General features: G+C 45.2%; 1 protein-coding gene across 1 annotated transcript; it reads left to right on the plus strand.

Annotated features, from left to right (window-relative positions):
* The first annotated feature begins 5,387 nt into the window (after positions 1-5,387).
* LOC127311220 (GDSL esterase/lipase At5g45910) lies at positions 5,388-7,059 on the plus strand. Its single transcript, XM_051341595.2, has 4 exons — positions 5,388-5,686; positions 5,828-6,037; positions 6,149-6,571; positions 6,653-7,059. Exons 1-4 carry the CDS (start codon positions 5,452-5,454, stop codon positions 6,865-6,867), a joined length of 1,083 nt encoding a protein of 360 aa, XP_051197555.1. The 5' UTR covers positions 5,388-5,451; the 3' UTR covers positions 6,868-7,059.
* Positions 7,060-24,282: the final 17,223 nt, after the last annotated feature.

Here is a 24,282-nt window from a genome sequence, read left to right on the forward strand (position 1 = left end):
CTAGTGGCTGAACTTTGGTGAAGCATCTGGGAGTTATCTATCTATATATATATATGGACATGATTGATGGTGTGGCACAGGTTGATGCATGCCGCGATCAGCCCCTATAAGAGCATCCCCACTCGTTGGCGCTCCCCACGCCCAAATCCGGCGAAATTTTCGTCCGGATTGGATCAATTTTTGGCATGGGGGGCAGTATATTTCCAGTCGTGTGCTCCCCAAGCGGCGTTTCTCGGGGAAAAAGAGGATGGCCCGGGGAGTCCGGACGAAAGAGGAGACACGTGGGCGTGGGCGGTTGGTTTTGCTCCATCCGGAGTCCCCGAGCGCTCCCCGGGGGGGCGGGGATGGCGTGGGATCGCCGGATGAATTTAGGCCCAAATCCGGACGAAATCGAGGAACCGGGGGCGCGACTGGGCCGGATTTCGCCGTCCGGATGTAAAAAACGGCTCCTGGGGGGCTTCTCGGGGAGACGAGTGGAGATGCTCTAACGATTTGATAACGCCCGGCATATCAGCCCTCTATCCAACGAACACGTCACTCTGAGGATGACTCACAAGTCAAAGCACGGTCACGACAGAGCACATGCATGCATGATGCATTGGCCGATTTCGATCAAACACGGGTCTGGTCGAGCAACATTGACCCTCCTTTAACTAGTTTATTATCCGCTACGTTTAAAACGTTGCTTTCTCAGCTGTTCCGCTTAACCAAGTGCAATTTGACAACTAGTATAGCTTATTTTCTTCGTTCTAAAATAAGTGTTATCGTTTTATCTAGATATATATATTAAAATATGTTTAGATACATCTATACAACAGTACCCACACTTGTTTTCTAACAGAGTTATCCCCCTTGCTAAAATGTAGGGCGTATAATAATTTCTTTTAAGTTACACAATGCGAAGTTTGATCAAATATATAAGAAAAAACATCAATGTCTAGAAATATATATGAAAAAACATCCTAGAATAATATATGAAAGTACAACTTGACAACTATAACTTACTTTTCCTGTTCTAAAATAAGTGACACCGTCTTATCTAGAAATATCTATAAATTAAAATATATTTAAATACATCCACATCTATAGAGAGTGCCCACACTTATTTTAAAACGGACTTAGCCCCCTAGCCAATATGTAATGCGTATAATTCTTATAGAAAATCAAACGATGTAAAGTTCAACTAAACATATAGCAAACTCAGCCATCACTATGTTGATCGGTCCATTAACCATGTCAAAAAAAATTATCCTTGGATCCACCTCTCACAACACGAAAACAGATCTTTGCCTAGTACCAAAAATACCAAAGATCCATAAATACTCGGCAAAAGTTTTGCCGAGTGTTACCATCGGCAAAGAAAATTTTCGCCGAGTGTCATTCATGCAAAAGTAGCCTTTGTTGTATGTCCAGTTTTGGCACCTGACAAAGATCCATTTCGATTGTCAAACTTGGACACTCGGCAAAGGCAATATTTACCGTGTACTTTTTCTTTACCAAATGTACTTTTTTTTTATCTTTACCATGTATATCTTCTTTGCCGAGTATATTTTCGCGGACACTCGGCAAAGGCTGACTTTGCCGAGTACCCAGAAATTTGACACTCGAGAAAAGAGAAAAATAATAAATACAGATCCGTTTTCCGGTAGTTTGTACGCACATATATGTCCCGTGCACGCATATCCAGTGCCAAATTAGCTAAAGAATTGACGCACCAGCCACCAGGAAAACAACAGCCATTTCACTTTTATGCATGCATGCATGCATGTCCTCTTCTTCCTGTTGCAGAATTCAGGGGTAGTGGAGTTGTTACGTACGTTCCTTCGGGTGTAACTACTGCTAATGCTAAGGCACAAGCGAAGAAGAATATTTCTCCTGCCCAACATAGGCCACAACGCATAGCATCCATGCGCTTTATAGAGCTGGTGTGTATCAGTGTATGTTAGTGTAACCACACATCATTGCATTGGATTGCATGCAGAGACGGATGCTGTTGCTGACAATGGTGTTTGACCCGCCGCTAGCTAGCTTCCCGAACCGGGAAAAGATGAAAGCAAAATGGTGGCGTCTGGTTGACACAATCGCCAACACATATAACCACCGGTGCTGTTTAGCTGGCTGGCTGCTAGCTGATGCGGTAGTTGCTGGTGTACTTAGCTTTCTGTTTCTGAAGAAGCACGGCTTTTTGGCCACGAATTCAGACAAAGGACTCGTTGCCCATTATAATCGGCTCTGGAATCATGCTACATGTATGTGATCATGATGGTTCTCTGTCGATGATGGATGGAATCGATTACCTAATCAAGTTTGCAACCTTCTTTTTTTTCTTTTTCGTTATGAGTCCATGCGATCGATGGCGTTTCTTCTGTTATTTTGGTACTTTTCAGAAACTTTGATATGCAGTTAGCTCATAGCACCATCATGTGGCAGAGACTAGTCTTTTCATGCAGATGGAGTGGCATCCACAATGCAAGCATAGTTCATGGGAGTTGTGAGTCTGTCTGTAAAATGAAACACCGTCTTGCTTGCTGGAAGATACATTACTTTTCCGGCCCAAATTAGTTGATGCACCTTAACACTTTAACAGTACTGAACATACTCAACTTAATTTGTACTACTCCTACATGATTGCGCCGATTAATTTAGATATCAGGAAGTACTACAAAACTAAGTGATTCGTTGGAGGATAATTTGTATTTATCCCCATATATTTATAACGAAAGTTATAGCAGATGAAATGATTAGGTGGTTGTATTAAACATGCTAGCGTGACCATGTTCCTAGCAGTGTCCAACTAGGCCATCACCGACGAGACTTTCATGTCCAACTCTATTGCAGTATTATACGCCTATGGCCATACTGCATATAATTGGTCGTTTTCCCTTTACAGATCCTCGCGTAGATTTGAGGAAAATAAGTGAATGAAAGAAATATTAGGTCTCTCTTTCATGTCCCTGCTTTCCTGGAACATCACCTGCAAATTAATCACGGGAAAGCTACGCCAGTCAGACGGTTCCACAAGCAAATTAATCACGGGAAAGCTAGGCTAATCAGACGGTATTGATAGTTCAGTGTTAAGCTTCATGCACTAGTCACTTGAACCAAAAGTCCGAATTAATGGAAAGGACTAGGCAATTCACATATACACTTCACAACACCCCCACTCGCGTGTGACGGGAGAAGAGAAAGTCAACACGTGAAAGAAGAAGAGCACACCGAAACAGCGGTGGCTATAGAGGGGGGCAACAACAATTTTTAGGCTTAATTGCGAAAACCATGTGAAAGCTAGGATTTGAACTTGAGACCTGGGGCTCTGATACCATGTTAAACTTCATGCACTAGCCACTTGAACCAAAAGTCCAAATTGATAGAAAGGACTAGGCAATCCACATATACACTTCACAACATTCAGGCAGCAGAGTAGCTTCCTCTAATGTCAGCAGTCATGGTACTATGGAAGTACTAGAAAAAAAAAATATTCCGTCCGATCCATAGTACTGTAATTGTCGTGTCTTTAGTTCATATTTGTTCTATTTAGACGGCTAGGATCTGATGATACTCCTTCGTGGGTTGACTTAACATGTGTGTTTGGTTCATGGGGAAACATGTACGGGATGGGATGGAATAAAATATGTTTAATTAACGATTAATAGAAAAGGATAAATATGTCATTAACACACCGGTTAATATGTAATTAACGGGTTCTTTTCCCTTTGTCGTGGAGGCCGGACCTAGCGGGCGGCCGCCTACCCGTGCCTAGCAAGGTCACTATCGCACATATTTAGCGAGGCCGTTTCTGTCGACTGGGTGTGGCGCAGACGTAGCAAGCTTGTTGCTCGCCACGCCATGGAGGCCGCCGCCGCCGAGCTAGGGAGCCACGTTGAAAATCAAGCCCGCCGCTTACCGCGCCCTGGAGGCCGCCGATGTCGAGCTGGGGAGCCACGCGGAAAAGCAAGCCCACCGCTCGCCGTGACATGGTGGCCGCCGCTGTGGGGAGCCACACATACGATGGAGGCAGGTGTCGGAGTCGCGTCGAAGACCATGGATAATCAGGCGGCTAGTGAGATTAGTAATGAAATTCACGGATCATATGGTCCATCCTTTTTCAGAAATATTCAGCTTTTGTGATGAGATCATCCATATTTTCTGGTCGTTCGTCCGGGGGGGGGGGGGGGGCACCGGAGCACAGCCCAAGCTACAAAGTTATTATGGTTCGAATGGAGTACATGTGCAAACAACAAATATACTGAGACTAACATAGCACCTGTGTGCGAGCGAGGTGCTTATGCGCCTATGTGTTTCATGTATTCCCTTCCTTTCAAAATATGTTGTGTATAATTTTTAGTTCAATACTTAAACTACATTACGGGAACCTCCATGAAATATATTTCCATCAGGTAGAATTAGATATTACAAGGATTGAAATGTTTGTCTTTAACTCTACAAAGTTGAACTTGACAAAGAAAAAAAAAAATTAGCGCGCTAATCTAAGTAATTTCATTTCCTGGTGCGACATTGATGGCCCTCTAATGGCTGGAACGAACAATTGGATGGCAACTTTCGTTTATTCCAAAACAAAAATTGCCACATGGCAAAGTTGTCAGACCCACAACTTCTCCGGCAACTTTCACCGAGTCATGCGGGTATGAGTTGTGTGGAAATTTAATCAACTTTCTAGCACTATGTTAGCTAGGATTTGAACACATTACCTTATAGGTCTCATATCATGTGGAATTGCATGCTCTAGTAAATTCAACTAAAAGACAAATATAATGAAAAAACTAGGTGATTATATTCAACAAGTCACAGTTTGATCTTGTGTTTCATTTTACCAAATGATATCAATTAAATGGTGTATCAATTCAATAAATTGGATATAGCAATAAATAAATCACCAAAATTTTGTTTAATATTTTAGATACATAGAAGATTTTCTATCTAAAATAAAAGAAGTGCTCTTCTCTCCAAATATAATTCGAAACGATAAAATAACCACAGATTTCAGCAGCGCACGATTTGTGTCCAAAATTATATGCAACATATTTTTGGAATGAAGGAGTGGTTAAAAACATGTGCAGCCTAGAACTAGCTAAGTAGCAATAGGAGAGCAGGGGAAGATAAGGATTTGATGTACTGACATGATTGAACATTTGAACACGAGGATGAAACGGAATCAGGGAGGAAAGTGAGTTTCAGAAAAGAAGAGTTCATGCATGCACAACAACCCAGTGCTATAGTATACTTTAGTCAGTACGTACTCCTACCAGTTAGTTAATCCTGGTGAAAGATTGATGATGCGAGGTAGGCAGCTAACAGCGCAATCAACAGCAACGTGCCACCGGACTACCGGCGCCGTGTATATATAAGCGGCAGAGGCCCGGACGATCTTCATCATCCATCCATCCATCCATTCGAGCGATCAGTATTCCCAGTGCTCCGAGCTAGCCAACAATGGCGTCGTCTTCGCTGCTGGTGGCGCTCCTCCTGGTGTCGTGCTCCCTGGCCGTGTCCGGGCAGAAGTTCAACGCCATCTACAGCTTCGGCGACTCCATCTCCGACACCGGCAACCTCTGCGTGAACGGCCCCCCGGCAGGCCTCACCCTCACCCAGCCCCCCTACGGCGAAACCTTCTTCGGCCGCGCCACATGCCGCTGCTCCGACGGCCGCCTTGTCGTCGACTTCCTCGGTACGTACAGACGCTCTTCTCCGGCTGTCTGTGGTTTTGAACCCGCCATTTTCCCTCCAAAAAACAGAGCGCTTGCTCTGTTTTCAGGCTTCAGTGCTCTGCTTCGCCACGTGACCTGACGCGACGTGGTCTGTTTTGCAGCTGAGAGGTACGGGCTCCCGCTGCTGAAGCCGTCGAAGCAGGGTGGCGCGGACTTCAAGAAGGGCGCGAACATGGCCATCATCGGCGCCACCGCCATGGGCTCCAACTTCTTCAGCTCCCTCGGCGTCGGCGACAAGATCTGGAACAACGGGCCCCTGGACACCCAGATCCAGTGGTTCCAGAACCTCCTCCCCTCCATCTGCGGCTCCAGTAAGTAACCCAACAACGCCATTAACGCCGCCTGGTCCAGAGAACAAAGAAACTGTGTCCTGCCCCCACGATCACGGCCGCCATTAATTAACTAACCTCCCGTACGTGCAGGCTGCAAGTCGTACCTGTCCAACTCCCTGTTCGTGCTTGGCGAGCTTGGCGGGAACGACTACAACGCGCAGATCTTCGGCGGGTACACGCCGGAGCAGGCCGCCGGGCAGAGCCCCACCATCGTGAACGGCATCGGCGCCGGCGCCGAGAAGCTGCTCAGCATGGGCGCCAAGTACGTGGTGATCCCCGGCGTGCTCCCCGTGGGGTGCTTCCCCATCTACCTCACGCTGTATCAGACCTCCAACGCCGGCGACTACGACCAGTACGGCTGCCTCAAGCGCTTCAACGCGCTCTCCGCCCGCCACAACTCGCTGCTCCAGAGCAAGGTGACCAGCCTCCAGAGCAAGTACCCCGGCGCCAGGATCATGTACGCCGACTTCTACTCCCACGTCTACGACATGGTCAAGAGCCCCTCCAGCTACGGTACGTCGCTGCTCGTGATCGAGCTCCTCCCCTTCCTTCTCTGACTCCGGTGAGCTGACGGTTTGCTTGTCTGTGATGCAGGGTTCAGCACGAACCTGAGGGCGTGCTGCGGTGCCGGCGGCGGCAAGTACAACTACCAGAACGGCGCCAGGTGCGGCATGTCCGGCGCGTCGGCGTGCGGCAACCCAGCGTCGTCGCTGAGCTGGGACGGGATCCACCTGACGGAGGCGGCGTACAAGAAGATCGCCGACGGATGGGTCAGCGGGGCCTACTGCCACCCGGCCCTTTCGTCCTAGGAGCTAACCTCTAGCTCCGGCCGGCGGGAAATTGCTTTTCCTCAAAAAGCTGGGGAGGTGATTAGTATTATTTGCTTAGCAGGAAAGATGAAGAACAAGTGCTGCCAGAATAAGCATCATTTTAATTAATTCTCGTGTAATTTGCGCCTGGGGCGGTTATTTATGTGTTCAATTGAAAGCTTGTTCAATGCAGTATAGTGCGGTTGGAACACTCAAGATCCAGAGCGTACACAACCAAAATTAATCATTGGCGCCAAAAAAGCAACAAAATTTTGTCACCCAAGTAGTACAACCTCTGAACCGGCGAGACGCTGGCCATGCTACGTCTCAACATAGTGCCTCGCAGTTTCACGTAGGTTCAGATGTCTCGAAACTAGAAAAGTAATATAGCTTATAAGAAAAAAAGTAAGAAAGAGAATATAAATAGAGAGGAAAAAAGAGGCAAGAAAGATGGTCCTTTGTACTTTGACGAGTTCAACAATAACTAGAGAATTTAGGTGTACATATAATTAGCTATAGCTCCATCTATCCATATCTAGGTGGTTGTACCGGAGCGACACAACATACCGTTTCCATTGATCATGCCCTAATCGATGCCCTGACAGTTGCGTTGAACAAGCTTCTTTCTTTGATGCATAAAGAAACAAGTAACATGCCCTGAGAACGCTGTACGGTAGTAAAAAAGAAAGAGTTTCTGCAAGGTTAAACCCATTTAATTTTTTGCCCAGCAAGTCATGGAGAGATTAGGGGTGATCAAAGTCTAGGAGAACTCGTACCAGTAACAATGCATTAGTACGTATCGAATATCGAAAGTCCTGTGTCCTTTTCCTCTGTTTTCTGATCAACAGGGCAATGATTTGTTTCCCCAGAATGAGCGGTGCATGATGACATATCGAGTTGTCCTCATAAACCGATCCTTTGGCCGTTGGCACTGGGCTCTCCATTGCTCAATCGCAAGACCATGCCAGTACTGAGGACGTGGGGATAGCCCAGTGGTTGGGGTCGCAGTGGCGCACCCCAACGACCAGAGTTCGAATCCTGTCAGGAACGAATTTCTGGAATTCTCACGCCGAGGTCCCGCTTCTACTATATCATTTAGTGTCTAGTTCCTCCTAGCACTAATTCATTTTAAAACTAGTTTCAAAAAAAAAAGACCATGCCAGTACTGGATCACTAGTACGGAGTACTAGGACGAAAGTAAGCTTTAAAGTTTGCTTTCTCCGTCCAGCATTGACCAAAATTTCAAGCGAGCTTCCTTTCCCCGTTCGTACGGCCTACACTACTTAGAAGTTCAGGATTCAGGTGTGGGGAGTCTGGGAGGAGATCTATAATAATAATTAGGGGTTTAGTTAAATTTAAGCTAATTTGAGAAAAATACCAACACCTATTAGGATCGGAGAGAATATTAGAATGAATTTTCTTTTTCTCACAACAAAAATTTAAACTAAAATATATTTTTGGACCATAGGAACCGCTTCAAATTCTCTTTAACTCCAACTGTACTTCCATACATTTGATTTCTTAGACGAGGCAAATGGATCGAGACGATTGTGACCACCGGATTGCCTATCATCAGCAGCTTGGGGGAACCCTAGTTTTTCTGGCCACCGTTTCCTCTCACTAGCCCCATCCGGCCGTCGCCGCCTTGGCTCTAGCCATGATGGTGGCAGGCCCCATTTCCCAAAGGGCCAGGATAGGGGTTCTCTTGCCGTCCTTGATGTGACAGAGCTCGTTATCTAGGGGTGACCTTCGTATCCTAGCAACGACCTTCTGCGTGTACTAAGGCGATTTGATCCGCCCGACGGACGGTCGTGACTTCACATGCTTGGCTTGCTCCATGTGGTGTGAGAGTTGCAGAGTACAGATGATGTTGCGGTGGTCCCTACACTTCGGTGTGAGGCATCGAGGACCTCTCTGTTGATGGTGATATGCAATGCCCTCGCCTGCTGCTAATGCTCAGTAGCGATGGTGCAACATGTTCCTCTCATCGACGCCTAGCTAGGATGGGTGTCGAGCGAATGGTGGAGAGGCGGCAAGCGGAGTGGGGGTCGTGGGTATGGTTTGAATAAGATTGGTCTTTCCATGCCAAGTTGCTGATCCGACCATCTTAATCTGCCGGTAGCCGAGTTCCGGTCTTCTCAATCGATCAGACATCTAGACGGATTGGTGCATGGTGCGCTCCTAGATATCTGGATCAGAAAGGATCCTGTAGTGCGCACACATTCACGCGAGGTCCCGACAAAGGGATTCCAATTCTGGAACTCGCTACAGAAAATCAAATGGTACTTTAAATTGGGGGCCAAGCATAAGGTTCGAAATGGGCGACGTTCTTTTGTCGGATTGGTGGACATGGAGTTCATCGATCCTGGATCGATTCCCGCTGCTGTATGGCTGCTGCGTAGACCCACACGTCACAGTTAGTGGGGTCCACTCTTCGGTTGGTTGGAGGGTAGGGTTCCGCCGGCAGCTGGGGCTAGCGGAAAAGCTCGAACGGGACAACTTGTGTAGGGAATTACAATCTGACCCCACCTCGTCTCCTTTTGCGTACAAGGTGTCCTGGAAGATGGAGCCCTCTGGGGCATTTACTGCAAAATCCATCTACCTCCGACTGTCGCAGGGGGTGGCGGTCACTCACCTTAAGAATGTGTGGCGCACCATGGTTCCGGCCAAGATTAAGATATTTCTTTGGCAACTCATCAGGGGCGTCTTCCCTTGAGTGACAATATTGCGAAAAGACAGGGGGCTTTGAACGATGGCAAAGTTAGCATGTGTCGGGATACAAGCAGTGTGATTGGAACCAAGGAGGGCCTAGGGAATTCCTAGCCATTACCCACGGGCTTTCAGGCTCCTTTCGCAATTTAGTCTGGTTTACATTTGCAGCACAAAGCTAGGCGCTTTGGCTCATACTTAACAAACTAACTATTGAAGGAAAGAATTTGAACAATCAAGTTGATGTCTTCTTCCACATATCACTTCATATGTACAGTTGGAGGGTTTCGGTCAGAGCGAAGGACCGACCGCTAGTGGATGAGGCGCGTGTAGAGGACTCCATGCATGCCAAGATCAGGGAGATTGATTTAGAATAGGTCTGATGTACAGCAATTTGCTAAGTATGCTTGTAATCCTTCACACCCTGTATTTGGTGGTGTCTCGTGCGTGTGTGTGATCCTTGGGATCGGAACTGATTGTATGGCTATGGGTGCTATGTGGGGCTTTATATATAAAGCCGGGCTGAGGTCTTGTGTTTATAAAAAGTGCTCACGCATATTAATTATCAGCCAATGCGGAAGGTGTGGCACGAAGTTTCGGTTTCTTGTTGGTGTCGTGGGATATGTCTAAGTTTTGATTCCAATGGTGTTGACAGATGTGGGAAAAGTCATGGCGGTAGCCATTGGATGACTTGGAGTTATGGCGAAGGGGTGTATTGGTTGCGATTAAGGCTATTTTTCCCAGGCTTTTGTACAGATATGGCTAGCAGGGGCGATGTTCATTTCCATATCGGGCATGCGATTGGTATGGGTCGAGTGTTTGGTGACTTGCAGCAACAACATCCACAAGCAGGGGAAGCAGCATGGAGGACTTCATTCTTGATGGTTCTCCTTAAGTATGAAGTCGTGATATTTAGGGTAAAACCCCAAAGGTCTGGTTATACTTGGCACTGGCCTTTTTCGATGCATCGTTTCGTGAATTCGAACTTTCAGCTAGGCAAAAATCTAAGATCTTTGATGGGACGATGACAAAGCCCATACATGGTTCTCTTCTTAGAGGCGTTGTTACCTATTTTATAGTTAGGTTACTATCTTTGACGGTGGTTAGACTGCTGCTCATGCTCGTGTGATTGATTATCGTGACGAGTCTTTTTTTCGCTTTTTTTGTTGTGTATATTTTTTATATTTTCGGACCTAATGTTGTCGGTGCAGAGGCTTAGTTCGTGATATTAATATAATTTTTTATTAAAAACGTAATTGACCAACCTTCAGGTTAGCTTTGCTTTTCCTATTCGTACAAAGAAAAAATGCAACATATTTAGAACCCCAATTTCTAATATGTGCTATAGCACTGGCTTGTCTTACACGGTGCTCACCCATCCGGTCCGTCCGATTGAAATCCAGCGGCTAGATCAGTTTTCGGACATGTTTCCTCGGTAAACACCAAAACCGTGACGAAATTGAATCCCCTTCTTCCTCGTCGCTCTCTCTCCTCGCTTTGCGCTCTCGCCTCGCTTCCGCTCTCGCCTCCGCAGCACACCCCTCCGCCGCACTCGCCCACGTCCCCCACATCAAATCGACCTCATCACCGGCGAGTTGGTCTCCGGGAAGGCGTCTGCTAGTTCTCATGTATCGTGGGGCACTAGGGGAGAGCAGAATCGGTGGTGGGAACTAGTGGATCGACTCGCCCTTGTTCGATTTCGGCGCATTCGAGGTGGTGTTAGGCCTAGCTTGGTGTCGTCTGCCAGATCTCTAGATTATGCGTCTGCATCTCGTCAGTGTTCTTCGTCTTGTGCTAGTGAGTGCCTCGATTGTCGACCGTCTCATGTTTCTGCTGTGGCGATTTCTGTGATGTGCGCTCGGTTTTTTGCGGTGGAGGTACATCCCCAGCTAGTCTAGGTAGCTAATCATGTCCCCGTGAGTCTGTTCTAGTTTCCCCACCCACGAATTTGATGACCCTGTTAGTTCATTCTAGTTCAGGTGCCATTGTTCTGCAATGCTTCATTGATGTCTTCCATGTGTATCCCTAATTTTTGTAGTGTAGGTGTTGATTATGTGAACGAATAATCTCCGGAGTATATTGCTCAGCTTTTAATTCAGTTTTTGTTCAGTTTGTATGCAAAACAATTTTGAGATTCATATGGCAGACGACTCCAATGATGTAGATCTGGGTTGTAGGTTGATAGATCTTGTAATTTTTAGCACTCATGTGTTTCATTGTAGCATGTATAAACCTTAGTAGCTAAGTACTTCTCTGCATTTTTTTATTTTTTGTTGCATGGCATAAGATGTATATTTTCATGCATATAATGTATATTTTTAACTGTCTGAATTTGTCAGTGTATATTCATCTGCAGAATGTATTTTCCCTTTTGTAGGATGTACATTTCTAATTTTTTGTGTTGTTTTTCAAGCTTTAGCTAACTACTATTCTCTGCATAGGATGTATATTCACTGTATATTTCCATGTGGGGAGAGCACGAGTAATAGCGAGCGAGTGGGATCTGGCTTAGCAAAGCAGGGGTTAAGAATGAAGAGTGGATTAGCCTTCCACCACTTCTTAACCTAGCGGTCGGTGGGTGTACTGCGGTCATGGCTGATGAAGGCCTGCTGCTGATGCTGTGAGCCTGTGACCGGTGTCGGAAACGGCATCCACCATCACCACCACCACCCTCCGTATAAGGCATGTCTGGTCGCCTACACCGCCGTACGGTGTGGGCGCGGCCATGAGTCTTTTTTTGGGGTGTACCTTTGGGTCTGGTGAAGATGGGCTGGGAAGGGAAATTATGCCCATTGTTCGTGATAAGGGCTAAGCCCAAGGGTGTGCCCGATCTTCACGGATTTGGGTGGAATTCGTGGGGGAGGTGGAAGAACGCGCTGAACACGAAGAACGCGGAGGGGAATCATGGGATACAAACTAACACACACACACAAATCGGTTTGTCCTCGTTGGCCCGAACCACCAACTCGATAGAAGTTGCAGGAAAAGACCCTTCGGTAGAAGTCCCGCAAAAAGATCAATGAATCGAAATCCTATAGATCTAGAAGGGTGAATAGACCAAATCGATAGAAGTGCAAGCAAAAGACCCAAAAGGTAGAAGTGCAAGCAAAAGACCAATATTGGTAGAAGTCACCAAAGAGATACAATAGGATTCGATAAGGAGCCCGGCTGGGTACAAGATCTAAGATCTATGGTAGGGTTTCCCACAAGGGTCAAGAGCAAAGCTCAGGTTTAATTTCACATCAAGTCTAATCTCAGATCTGAGCCAACAAGGCTATTTATAGTTGGTGGGGCGAAGGGGTAAGTTACACGCTGAAAAGTGATGTTTGTGCTGAAAGTCGACTAGGCGGAAGTTCCGGCCGTCCTGGGCGGAAGTTCCGGCTCGATTCCCTTCACTGGAGGCTGGACAGCATCTTGGCGGCACCTGGGCGGAAGTTCCGGTCCTGGGGGCCGGAAGTTCCGGTCGGGCCGGAAGTTCCGGCCAACTTTCGGCCTAGTTCCGGAAACGGCCAATTTCCTCGCAGTAACATCCAGGGTTGTTTTGGCGCATTTTCGGAACAAGGGCGGAACTTGGGCAGAAGTTCCGGTGGGGCGGAAGTTCCGGTGGGGCAGAAGTACCGGTCGCTCGGGGCGGAAGTTCCGGCTGGATCCTTTTTCCTGGGCGCTGGAAGGCATCTGGGAGGCATCTGGCCGGAAGTTCCGGTCCTGGGGGGTGGAAGTTCCGGCTGGGGTGCTGTAGCTCCATCTTCTTCCTTTCCAGCTCCCTCTCCATTGGCTTGGTCTCCATGGCTTGCGTCTTGGTCGATGTACCTGATTGAACATAGGGTATTCGCATGAAGTATCATGCCATCCAATGATGTATCAAATGTATACGTGGAAAGGAGCGAGTTCACCTCTTGGTGTAGGGCTTGGGCACGAGCTCGTGTCATTGGACCACGAGGAGGGCTTGTCGGTCTTGAGGAGGCAGTGTCCAAAGGCCACCCCGTATCAGTTCGTATGGCATTTTTTTGCAATTTTTTTTGCATTCATCTGTAGGGGTAGCATGTACAATGTTTATGCGTAGGATGTACATTTCCTAACTTTCTGATTTTACTCAAGCTGTAGCTAACTGCTGTTTCTGAAGTTTTATGTAGACTGTATATTCAACTGCATAGGATGTACATTCAACTGCATAGGATGTATATTCAACTACTGCATAGTGTTCATATGTAGCTAACTACTGCATAGGATGTATTCATATGTAGCTAACTACTGTTTTTATCTATTCAGGGTTTTTTCTAGACGATTTTATTCTCTGATCAACTAAGCTATAATGAAACCAGTCAATCCATGTGTAAGTTCTGTTTCCTCAATCTATTTTTCATTCAACGTTGACTAGGATGATTTAGGGTGTAATACTTATGGTGCTTTGTTTTATTTTATTTCCTTTTTGTAGAAACATTCTAAGACCCCAAAGAGCCGGCAGAAGAGTACCACTAAATTCAAGAGGATGAAGCAGAGGTTACAGTGCAGGATGTGCACCCAATTGCATTTGAGCCAGCTCCAATAGTGGATTGCCCATCAGTTGAAGAAGAAATCCCTGAGGTAGAGACTAATGTTGCTTCCAAGAGAGAGAAGGTACATGATAACAAACTTGCTTCTACTTTAGTGTTTCATTTTTTTATTTTGCATGCAGTTGGTGGGTGTGCTCTGATGTAAGTTTATATTTGATGCAGGTCAACTTATTCAACTGTTCTTCTCCAATGAAGGTTGTTAGGGTTTGCAAGGGAATGACGCCCAAGAAGCGTACCTTGATCAGTGAAGCGGAATTTTCCGCCATCGTACACATGAAATGCTCAAAACTAATACCGGAGTTATGCAGATTCCTGATGGAGCACTTCGATCCAGTGGCTTGTGTTCTTGATTTTGGTGATAGGGGGAAGATACATGTTGATGTTCAGTCGGTTTTCAATGTAATGGAAGTACCCATAGGTAGTTTCCCTGTCCCATACAAGCAAAATATTGATGCAACAAGTTCTGTTCTAGAGATGATGGGGATCAACAATGGCAAGCAACCAACAGTAACAACTGTGGAGTTGAAGTTAGGGCGCACCTATCCTGCTGATGCTGCTTACTTTAGGAAATTTATCATTTACCTTATCTCTTCTGTGTTTGCTCCTACTACAGGAATATATGTCAGCCCAAAGTGCTGCCCGGCGGTTATTAACACAGAAGAAATCCCAAGATTGAACTGGACAAGATTTATTATTGACATCCTCATTCAGACCGCGAATGCCAAAGGAAGCAAGAATTGGTTTAAGGTTTGCATGCCGTTAGTTTCTTTATTTTCTTTTGACTATTTTTTATTTTTCCACATTTTTCGCAATGGTTGTAGATAACACATACTGATTGCACTTTATAATTTGGTTTCTAGGTCCTATATGTTGATTCATTGCAAACAGATGCAGTAGATGTACCAGTTGGTGGACCTCACATATGTTTCTGGACAAACAATCTCATAAGGTGTGTCGTAGACTTGGACACTAACACAGATGGATCGTTTGGAAAATTACCGGTACTACCCCGCTTTTCCTTATTCTGGTGAAATTATTTTATAGCATGAGATTCTGGTGAAAAGTATTTCTCCGTTTTCTATATTGTTTGCATGCATAGGATGTATATTTTTTCAACTTTTCTGATTTTGTACATATAGCTAACAAATGTTTCTTAAATTTGATTTTGTATTCATCTCTAGGATATTTTTTTGTGTAGGATGTACATGCTTTATACATATGATGTATATTTATACCTTTCAACCTATAGCTAATTTGTGTTTGTGGTTTTGATTTTGTATATTCTCTCTTTCTGTAGCATGTACAATATCGATTCATTATTGGTTCGAAGAGTTTTTTGCCACTATAGGATTGTACATTTTCAAGTTATTGCATTTTTGCAAGTTGTTGTGCATTTGGAGAAATATACACTGAAGTTTTAAATAAGTTCCAATCGTTACTTTTTGCAAATTTACATATAAACTGTATTGTTTCATAGATTTTTTCCCCTCCATACGTTCCATTATATGATGCTTACAAAAAAAAATTGATAGCATGTATTTCTATCACTTGCATGATCTCATTTTTGGTCATTTTCTTTAAATGTCATGCTTGTGACGGTAAAGCACACATCCGTTGGGAACCACAAAGGAAGGTGTGATGCGTACAACAGTGATACGTCTCCGACGTATCGATAATTTTCTATGTTCCATGCCACATTATTGATGATATCTACATGTTTTATGCATACTTTATGTCATATTTATGCATTTTCCGGAACTAACCTATTGACGAGATGCCGCAGTGCCAGTTCCTGTTTTCTGCTGTTTTTGGTTTCAGAAATCCTAGTAAGGAAATATTCTCGGAATTGGACGAAATCAACGCCCAGAGTCTTAAAACTCCACGAAGCTTTCAGAACACCCGAGAGCCGCCAGAGGGGGGCCACAGGGGCCCCAGATGACAGGGTGGCGCGGCCAGGGCCTGGGCCGCGCCCCCCTATTGTGTCATCGCCTCGTCGCCCCTCCGACTCCGCCTCTTCGCCTATATAAAGGTCCCTGACCTAAAACATCGATACGGAAAAGCCACGGTACGAGAAACCTTCCAGAGCCGCCGCCATCGCGAAGCTAAGATCTTGGGGACAGGAGTCTCTGTTCCGGCACGCCGCCGGGACGGGGAAGTGCCCCCGGAAGGCATCTACATCAACACCACCGCCATCTTCATCAACGTTGATGTCTCCCATGAGGAGGGAGTAGTTCTCCATCGAGGCTAAGGGTTGTACCGGTAGCTATGTGGTTAATCTCTTTCCTATGTACTTCAATACAATGATCTCATGAGCTGCCTTACATGATTGAGATCCATATGATGATGATTGTAATCTAGATGTCGTTATGCTAGTCAAGTTGGTTTTACTTATGTGATCTCCGAAGACTCCTTGTCCCACGTGTGTAAAGGTGATAGTGTGTGCACCGTGTGGGTCTCTTAGGCTATATTTCACAGAATACTTATTCACTGTTATGAATGGCATAGTGAAGTGCTTATTTATATCTCTTTATGATTGCAATGTGTTTTGTATCACAATTTATCTGTGTGCTACTCTAGTGATGTTATTAAAGTAGTTTATTCCTCCTGCACGGTGTAATGGTGATAGTGTGTGCATCGTGTAGTACTTGGCGTAGGCTATGATTGTGATCTCTTGTAGATTATGAAGTTAACTATTGCTATGATAGTTTTGATGTGATCTATTCCTCCTTTCGTAGCGTGAAGGTGACAGTGTGCATGCTATGTTAGTACTTGGTTTGGTTATGTTGATCTGTTGTGCACTCTAAGGTTATTTAAATATGAACATCGAATATTGTGGAGCTTGTTAACTCCGGCATTGAGGGTTCGTGTAATCCTACACAGTTAGTGGTGTTCATCATCCAACAAGAGAGTGTAGAGTCTAGCATCTATCTATTTATTCTGTTATGTGATCAATGTTGAGAGTGTCCACTAGTGAAAGTATGATCCCTAGGCCTTGTTCCTAAATACTGAAATCGCTGCTTGTTTACTTTCTACTGCATCTGTACTTTCTGCAATATTACCACCATCAACCACACGCCAGTCCTGGACAGCAAAGCACTTTTCTGGTGCCGTTGCTACTGCTCATACTTATTCATACCACCTGTACTTCACTATCTCTTCGCCGAACTAGTGCACCTATTAGGTGTGTTGGGGACACAAGAGACTTCTTGCTTTGTGGTTGCAGGGTTGCTTGAGAGGGATATCTTTGACCTCTTCCTCCCTGAGTTCGATAAACCTTGGGTGATCCACTTAAGGGAAACTTGCTGCTGTTCTACAAACCTCTGCTCTTGGAGGCCCAACATTGTCTACAGGAAAAGGAGGGGGCGTAGACATCAAGCACTTTTCTGGCGCCGTTGCCGGGGAGGAAAGGTAAAAGGCTCTCACACTCTGGTCCCAGGTAACCAAACACTTTTCTGGTACCGTTGTGATTGCTCGAAGCTATTTCCTTTAGATCCTGCAGTTGCACCTTTTTTGTTTCTTGTTTACACTAGTTAGGCATAATGGACAACAATGAGCTTCTTATTCTATTTCCTGATTTAAGACATGGATGGTTTGATGCGGAAATTAAAAAACCCATGGAACATATTAGTATGAACGCTTTGAACACTATTGTCGTTGCCTAATCGACGGTACCCCGGAGGAGGGATCCTCACGAGGGGGAGAAGAAGTAGGGGCCATAGGGCGGAGTGCACACGGGACGGTGGTACGCGAGTTACCCAGCTTCGGAACACCTGCACGATGACAGGGCCTACTGCTGCTTGTCTGGAATTATCTGGGCGCTTTCGCGTTGTTACAATGAGTTGTGGTTGTGAACCTGCCTCTAGGGCTCCCAGGATCCGGCTTATAAAGGCGCACGGATCTAGGGTTTACATGGAGAGTCCTAGCCGGATTACAGGTCGCCTAACTACGGTACAATGTCTTGCCGTGTACGTCAAGGATCTGCCTTCCTCCCTACGTCGTACTGGATCCGGGTTCCATATGGGCCTCCATGGATCCGGGTTACTCCTGGGCCTCCATGGATCCGAGTTGCACATGGACCTTCACGGATCCGACTTCCTCCGATGGTCGGTTGGGATCCGGCTTCCCTATCCTGGGCTGGACTTCATCCTTTAAGATCAACAGCAACTGGGCTGCCCGGTGGGCCATAAGCCATCACCACCATCTGTGGGCCACCCGGGCTTGCCGGAATCGGACCATGTCGATGGTATACCTATGAAGTATATCCACAACAGTAGCCCCCGGAGTTCTCCAAGATTCACCGTTCTTCCATCCAGCTCAGCTTGCGCATGTATCTTCATCCTTTGGCTGGAACGAATAATAGAGAATCTTGAAGGACTCCAAACTTCGTATCTCCAACCAAGTATTGGTCGGAAACTTCATGATCCAATGGTCAGATTCTTCGGAGACACCATCCAACGTAATCTTCGGTATGGATCCGACTAGCCAAATGTAGGTTCGGATCTGACTAGCCAAAATATAGGTGTGGATCCGACTACCCAAAATATAGGTGCGGATCCGACAACCAAAAAATTAGGTGCGGATCCGGCTACCAAAAATTGAGGTGCGGATCCGACTACCAAAAATTAGGTGCGGATCCGGCTACCAAAAAATTAGGTGCGGATCCGACTAGTTAGCCAGATTTTCGCCATCTTTGAAAATTTTCTTGACATAACCATATGTATGTAGCCCCCGAGCGTTGAGTCGGCTTGCTCCAAGGAGACTCGATGCTCAGAAACTTAGCCGCCAAGTGTTAAGGTGGAAAATTTCCGGCTTGTTGCTCCAAAGAGAACTTCATCGATGTAGCCCCCGAGCGCCAAGGTGAATTTACTTGAAAATCCGGCTTGGTGCTCTTAGAGTACCTTTATCTTTATATGTGACTTAGGAATAGCGTAAATCCCAAGCATCTAGGCGGAAATTTCCAGCACTGATACCCGAAAGGAAACACACTTTTCACCTAAGATCAAACCGCAGCCCCCGAGGGTTGGTTCCGGCTAAGCATAGCGGAATCAAGACTCAAGTTGCTTTTCCAGCTGTGCACGCCATGGATCCGCCTAACCTCGGGGGACTGTTGTACGTCCAAGTGTCATGTACCTGATACATAAACATAAAAACATATTTGTATTAAATTGTTTCTTTGATCATGTTCAACGAACAAATGTAAGGCGGAACAAAAACGGCCTTTGAACAAATGTTTTAAAGCTGAAACTATGCAGCAGTTGAACAACATAAAACTGTCAAGGCGGAAACAACTCAACTATCTTGAACAGTTAATGTAATTTATATGTTTTAAGCAAGTGCTGGTTTATCCGTTCTTCTGGTTTATATGCTTGAATTTTCGCGAGACGGCAAACTTTAAACACAGAACATCTGCTGAGGCGATAGCGCTTAATAGCGAAACAATCAAGAACCTCAGAAACAGAGGCCGGCTTTAAGTACCGAGATGTCACTACTAAGGAATCCACACATAAAACAACAGAAAACGTGTAGGCCAGAAAACTTAAGCTAACGCCCGAAAGCGGAATTTTTGCAGCGTACTGGAGCCTTAAGCGGCAAAAACAGTACAGAGTTTTTCACGAGCGCGAGGCAAATCGTGGGAAAGATATGACCAACAGTGAAAGCGGTAAAAGACTCAGGATATGAGTGAACCAATCTTAATCTCATGATCATAAAATTTTAAAATATTAAATATAAATAGGGACTTAGCTGTTTGGATCGGAGTCAACGTCGGCCGTGGCGGTTTTTCTTCGGCGTTCCATCGAGCCGGTGCGAGATTGATTGTCGCAGTGGTCCTGTAGGTGCGGATCCACCTACCAAAATTTAGGTGTGGATCCGACTACCAAAATTTTAGGTGCGGATCCACCTACCAAAATTTAGGTGTGGATCCGACTACCAAAATTTTAGGTGCGGATCCACCTACCAAAATTTAGGTGCGGATCCGACTACCAAAAACGTAGGCGCGGATCCGGCAACCAAAAACATAGGTGCGGATCCGACTACCAAAAACGTAGGCGCGGATCCGGCAACCAAAAACATAGGTGCGGATCCGACTACCAAATACGTAGGCGCGGATCCGGCAACCAAAAACATAGGTGCGGATCCGGCAACCAAAAACACAGGTGCGGATCCGACTACCAAAAACATAGGCGCGGATCCGGCAACCAAAAACATAGGTGCGGATCCGACTACCAAAATACGTAGGCGCGGATCCGGCAACCAAAAACATAGGTGCGGATCCGGCAACCAAAAACACAGGTGCGGATCCGACTACCAAAAACGTAGGCGCGGATCCGGCAACCAAAAACATAGGTGCGGATCCGACTACCAAAAACGTAGGTGCGGATCCGACTACCAAAAACGTAGGCGCGGATCCGGCAACCAAAAACATAGGTGCGGATCCGACTACCAAAAACGTAGGCGCGGATCCGGCTACCAAAAGAAGAATTTGAAATTTCCAGGTCTAAGGCGGATTCTTCCGTGGAAAGCTCCAGCGACTCGGATCGGATCTTTGCAGCTGCGTCCTGCTCGGCGGCGGTCGTAGCTACATTATTTACCAGTGCGTTTCCGTCGAAATCAACGGTCTCGCAGATGAAGATGTGTATGCCGCCGACTGGGACGATGGAGAGCTTGACGGGGTTTGTCTTGGCCGGAATCCAGCACTCGTCCGGAGGGACGATCGGAAGGTTTCCGGCGTAAAGGACGCGCCCCACAACGATGGTGTCGTCGTAGCTTCCCATGGCGGAACCCTCCCGGTTCCGGCCTCCAGACGCCGCAGGCCCCACGGTGGGCGCCAACTGTCGTTGCCTAATCGACGGTACCCCGGAGGAGGGATCCTCACGAGGGGGAGAAGAAGTAGGGGCCATAGAGCGGAGTGCACACGGGACGGTGGTACGCGAGTTACCCAGCTTCGGAACACCTGCACGATGACAGGGCCTACTGCTGCTTGTCTGGAATTATCTGGGCGCTTTCGCGTTGTTACAATGAGTTGTGGTTGTGAACCTGCCTCTAGGGCTCCCAGGATCCGGCTTATAAAGGCGCACGGATCTAGGGTTTACATGGAGAGTCCTAGCCGGATTACAGGTCGCCTAACTACGGTACAATGTCTTGCCGTGTACGTCAAGGATCTGCCTTCCTCCCTACGTCGTACTGGATCCGGGTTCCATATGGGCCTCCATGGATCCGGGTTACTCCTGGGCCTCCATGGATCCGAGTTGCACATGGACCTTCACGGATCTGACTTCCTCCGATGGTCGGTTGGGATCCGGCTTCCCTATCCTGGGCTGGACTTCATCCTTTAAGATCAACAGCAACTGGGCTGCCCGGTGGGCCATAAGCCATCACCACCATCTGTGGGCCACCCGGGCTTGCCGGAATCGGACCATGTCGATGGTATACCTATGAAGTATATCCACAACAACTATTGTTGCTAATGATATGGAAAATTCTAAGCTTGGGGAAGCTGGCTTTGATGAGCATGATATTTTTAGTCCCCCAAGCATTGAGGAGAAAATTTTATTTGATGATACTTTGCCTCCTATTTATGATGATTATAATGATAGTAGTCTTTTGGTGCCACCTACTATGGAGGATAAATCTGATTATGACTACAATATGCCTCCTATATTTGATAGCTACTTTGTTGAATTTGCTCCCACTACAATTAATAAGATTGACTATGCTTATGTTGGGAGTAGTAATTATTTTATGCATGAGACTCATGATAAGAATGCTTTATGTGATAGTTATATTGTTGAATTTTTTCATGTTGCTACTGAAAGCTATTATGAGAGAGGAAAATATGATTGTAGAATTTTTCATGTTACTAAAACACCTCTCTATGCGCTGAAATTTTTGAAGCTACACTTGTTTTATCTTCCTATGCTTGTCACTTTGCTCTTCATGAACTTGTTTATTTACAAGATTCCTTTTCATAGGAAGCATGTTAGGCTTAAATTTGTTTTGAATTTGCCTCTTGATGCTCTCTTTTGCTTCAAATACTATTTCTTGCGAGTGCATCATTAAAACTGCTGAGCCCATCTTAATGGCTATAAAGAAAGCACTTCTTGGAAGATAACCCATGTGTTTATTTTGCTACAGTAATTTTGTTTTATATTTGTGTCTTGGAAGTTGTTACTACTGTAGCAATCTCTCCTTATCTTAGTTTTATTGCATTGTTGTGCCAAGTAAAGTCTCTAATCGAAGGATGATACTAGATTTGGATTACTGCGCAGAAACAGATTTTCTTGTTGTCACGAATCTGGGTAAAATTCTCTGTAGGTAACTCAGAAAATTATGCCAATTTACGTGAGTGATCCTCAGATATGTACGCAACTTTCATTAGTTTTAAGTTTTCTTATCTGAGCAAGTCTGGTGCCTCTTAAAAATACGTCTTTACGTACTGTTCTGTTTTGACAGATTCTGCCTTTTATTTCACATTGCCTCTTTTGCTGTGTTGGATGGATTTCTTTGTTCCATTAACCTCCAGTAGCTGTGTGCAATGTACAGAAGTATTAAGAATGATTGTGTCACCACTGAACATGTGAATTTTTAATTATGCACTAACCCTCTAATGAGTTTGTTTCGAGTTTGGTGTGGAGGAAGTTTTCAAGGGTCAAGAGAGGAGGATGATATAATGTGATCAAGAAGAGTGAAAGCTCTAAGCTTGGGGATGCCCCGGTGATTCATCCCTGCATATTTCAAGAAGACTCAAGCATCTAAGCTTGGGGATGCCCAAGGCATCCCCTTCTTCATCGACAAATTATCAGGTTCCTTCTCTTGAAACTATATTTTTATTCGGTCACATCTTATGTACTTTACTTGGAGCGTCTGTTTGTTTTTATTTTTGTTTTGCTTGAATAAATGCTTGTGTGGGAGAGAGACACGCTCCGCTGGTTTATATGAACACATGTGTTCTTAGCTTTTAATTTTCATGGCGAAGGTTGAAACTGCTTCGTTAATTGTTATATGGTTGGAAACGGGAAATGCTACATGTAGTAATTGGTAAAATGTCTTGGATAATTTGATACTTGGCAATTGTTGTGCTCATGTTTAAGCTCTTGCATCATATACTTTGCACCTATTAATGAAGAAATATATAGAGCTTGCTAAATTTGGTTTGCATAATTGGTCTCTCTAAGGTCTAGATAATTTCTAGTAAGAGTTTGAACAACAAGGAAGACGGTATAGAGTCTTATAATGCTTTCAATATGTCTTTTATGTGAGTTTTGCTGTACTGGTTCATACTTGAGTTTGCTTCAAACAACCTTGCTAGCCTAAACCTTGTATCGAGAGGGAATACTTCTCATGCATCCAAAATCCTTGAGCCAAACACTATGCCACTTGTGTCCACCATACCTACCTACCACATGGTATTTCTCCGCCATTCCAAAGTAAATTGCTTGAGTGCTACCTTTAAAACTTCCATTCTTTATCTTTGCAATATATAGCTCATGGGACAAATAGCTTAAAAAACTATTGTGGTATTGAATATGTACTTATGCATCTTATCTCTTATAAGTTGCTTGTTGAGCGATAACCATGTTCCTGGGGACGCCATCAACTATTTCTTTGTTGAATATCATGTGAGTTGCTATGCATGTTCGTCTTGTCCGAAGTAAGAGTGATTTATCATGATCAAATGGTTTGAGTATGCATATTGTTAGAGAAGAACATTGGGCCGCTAACTAAAGCCATGATCCATGGTGGAAGTTTCAGTTTGGACAACAAACCTCAATCTCTTATGAGAATATTATCTGTTGTTGAATGCTTATGCATTAAAGAGGAGTCCATTATCTGTTGTCTATGTTGTCCCGGTATGGATTTCTAAGTTGAGAATAACCAAAAGTGAGAAATCCAATGCGAGCTTTCTCCTTAGACCTTTGTACATGCGGCATAGAGGTGCCCCTTTGTGACACTTGGTTGAAACATGTGCTATGCTATGATAATCCATGTAAATCCAAGATAATTAGGACAAGGTGCGGGCACTATTGGTATACTATGCATGAGGCTTGCAACTTGTAGGATATAATTTACATAACTCATATGCTTTATTACTACCGTTGACAAAATTGTTTCTTGTTTTCAAAACCAAAGCTCTAGCACAAATATAGCAATCAAT

The sequence above is a fragment of the Lolium perenne genome, chromosome 7 (genome assembly GCF_019359855.2).
Source record: "Lolium perenne isolate Kyuss_39 chromosome 7, Kyuss_2.0, whole genome shotgun sequence".
Classification (NCBI taxonomy): Eukaryota; Viridiplantae; Streptophyta; class Magnoliopsida; order Poales; family Poaceae; genus Lolium; species Lolium perenne.

Bases quoted from the DNA above. Each gene is read 5' to 3' on its own strand.
- LOC127311220 (XM_051341595.2), top strand. From the start codon at position 5,452: ATGGCGTCGTCTTCGCTGCTGGTGGCGCTCCTCCTGGTGTCGTGCTCC. The intron at 6,038-6,148 runs GTAAGTAACCCA...CCGTACGTGCAG, and splicing joins CCCCTCCATCTGCGGCTCCA to GCTGCAAGTCGTACCTGTCC. The intron at 6,572-6,652 runs GTACGTCGCTGC...TCTGTGATGCAG, and splicing joins CAAGAGCCCCTCCAGCTACG to GGTTCAGCACGAACCTGAGG.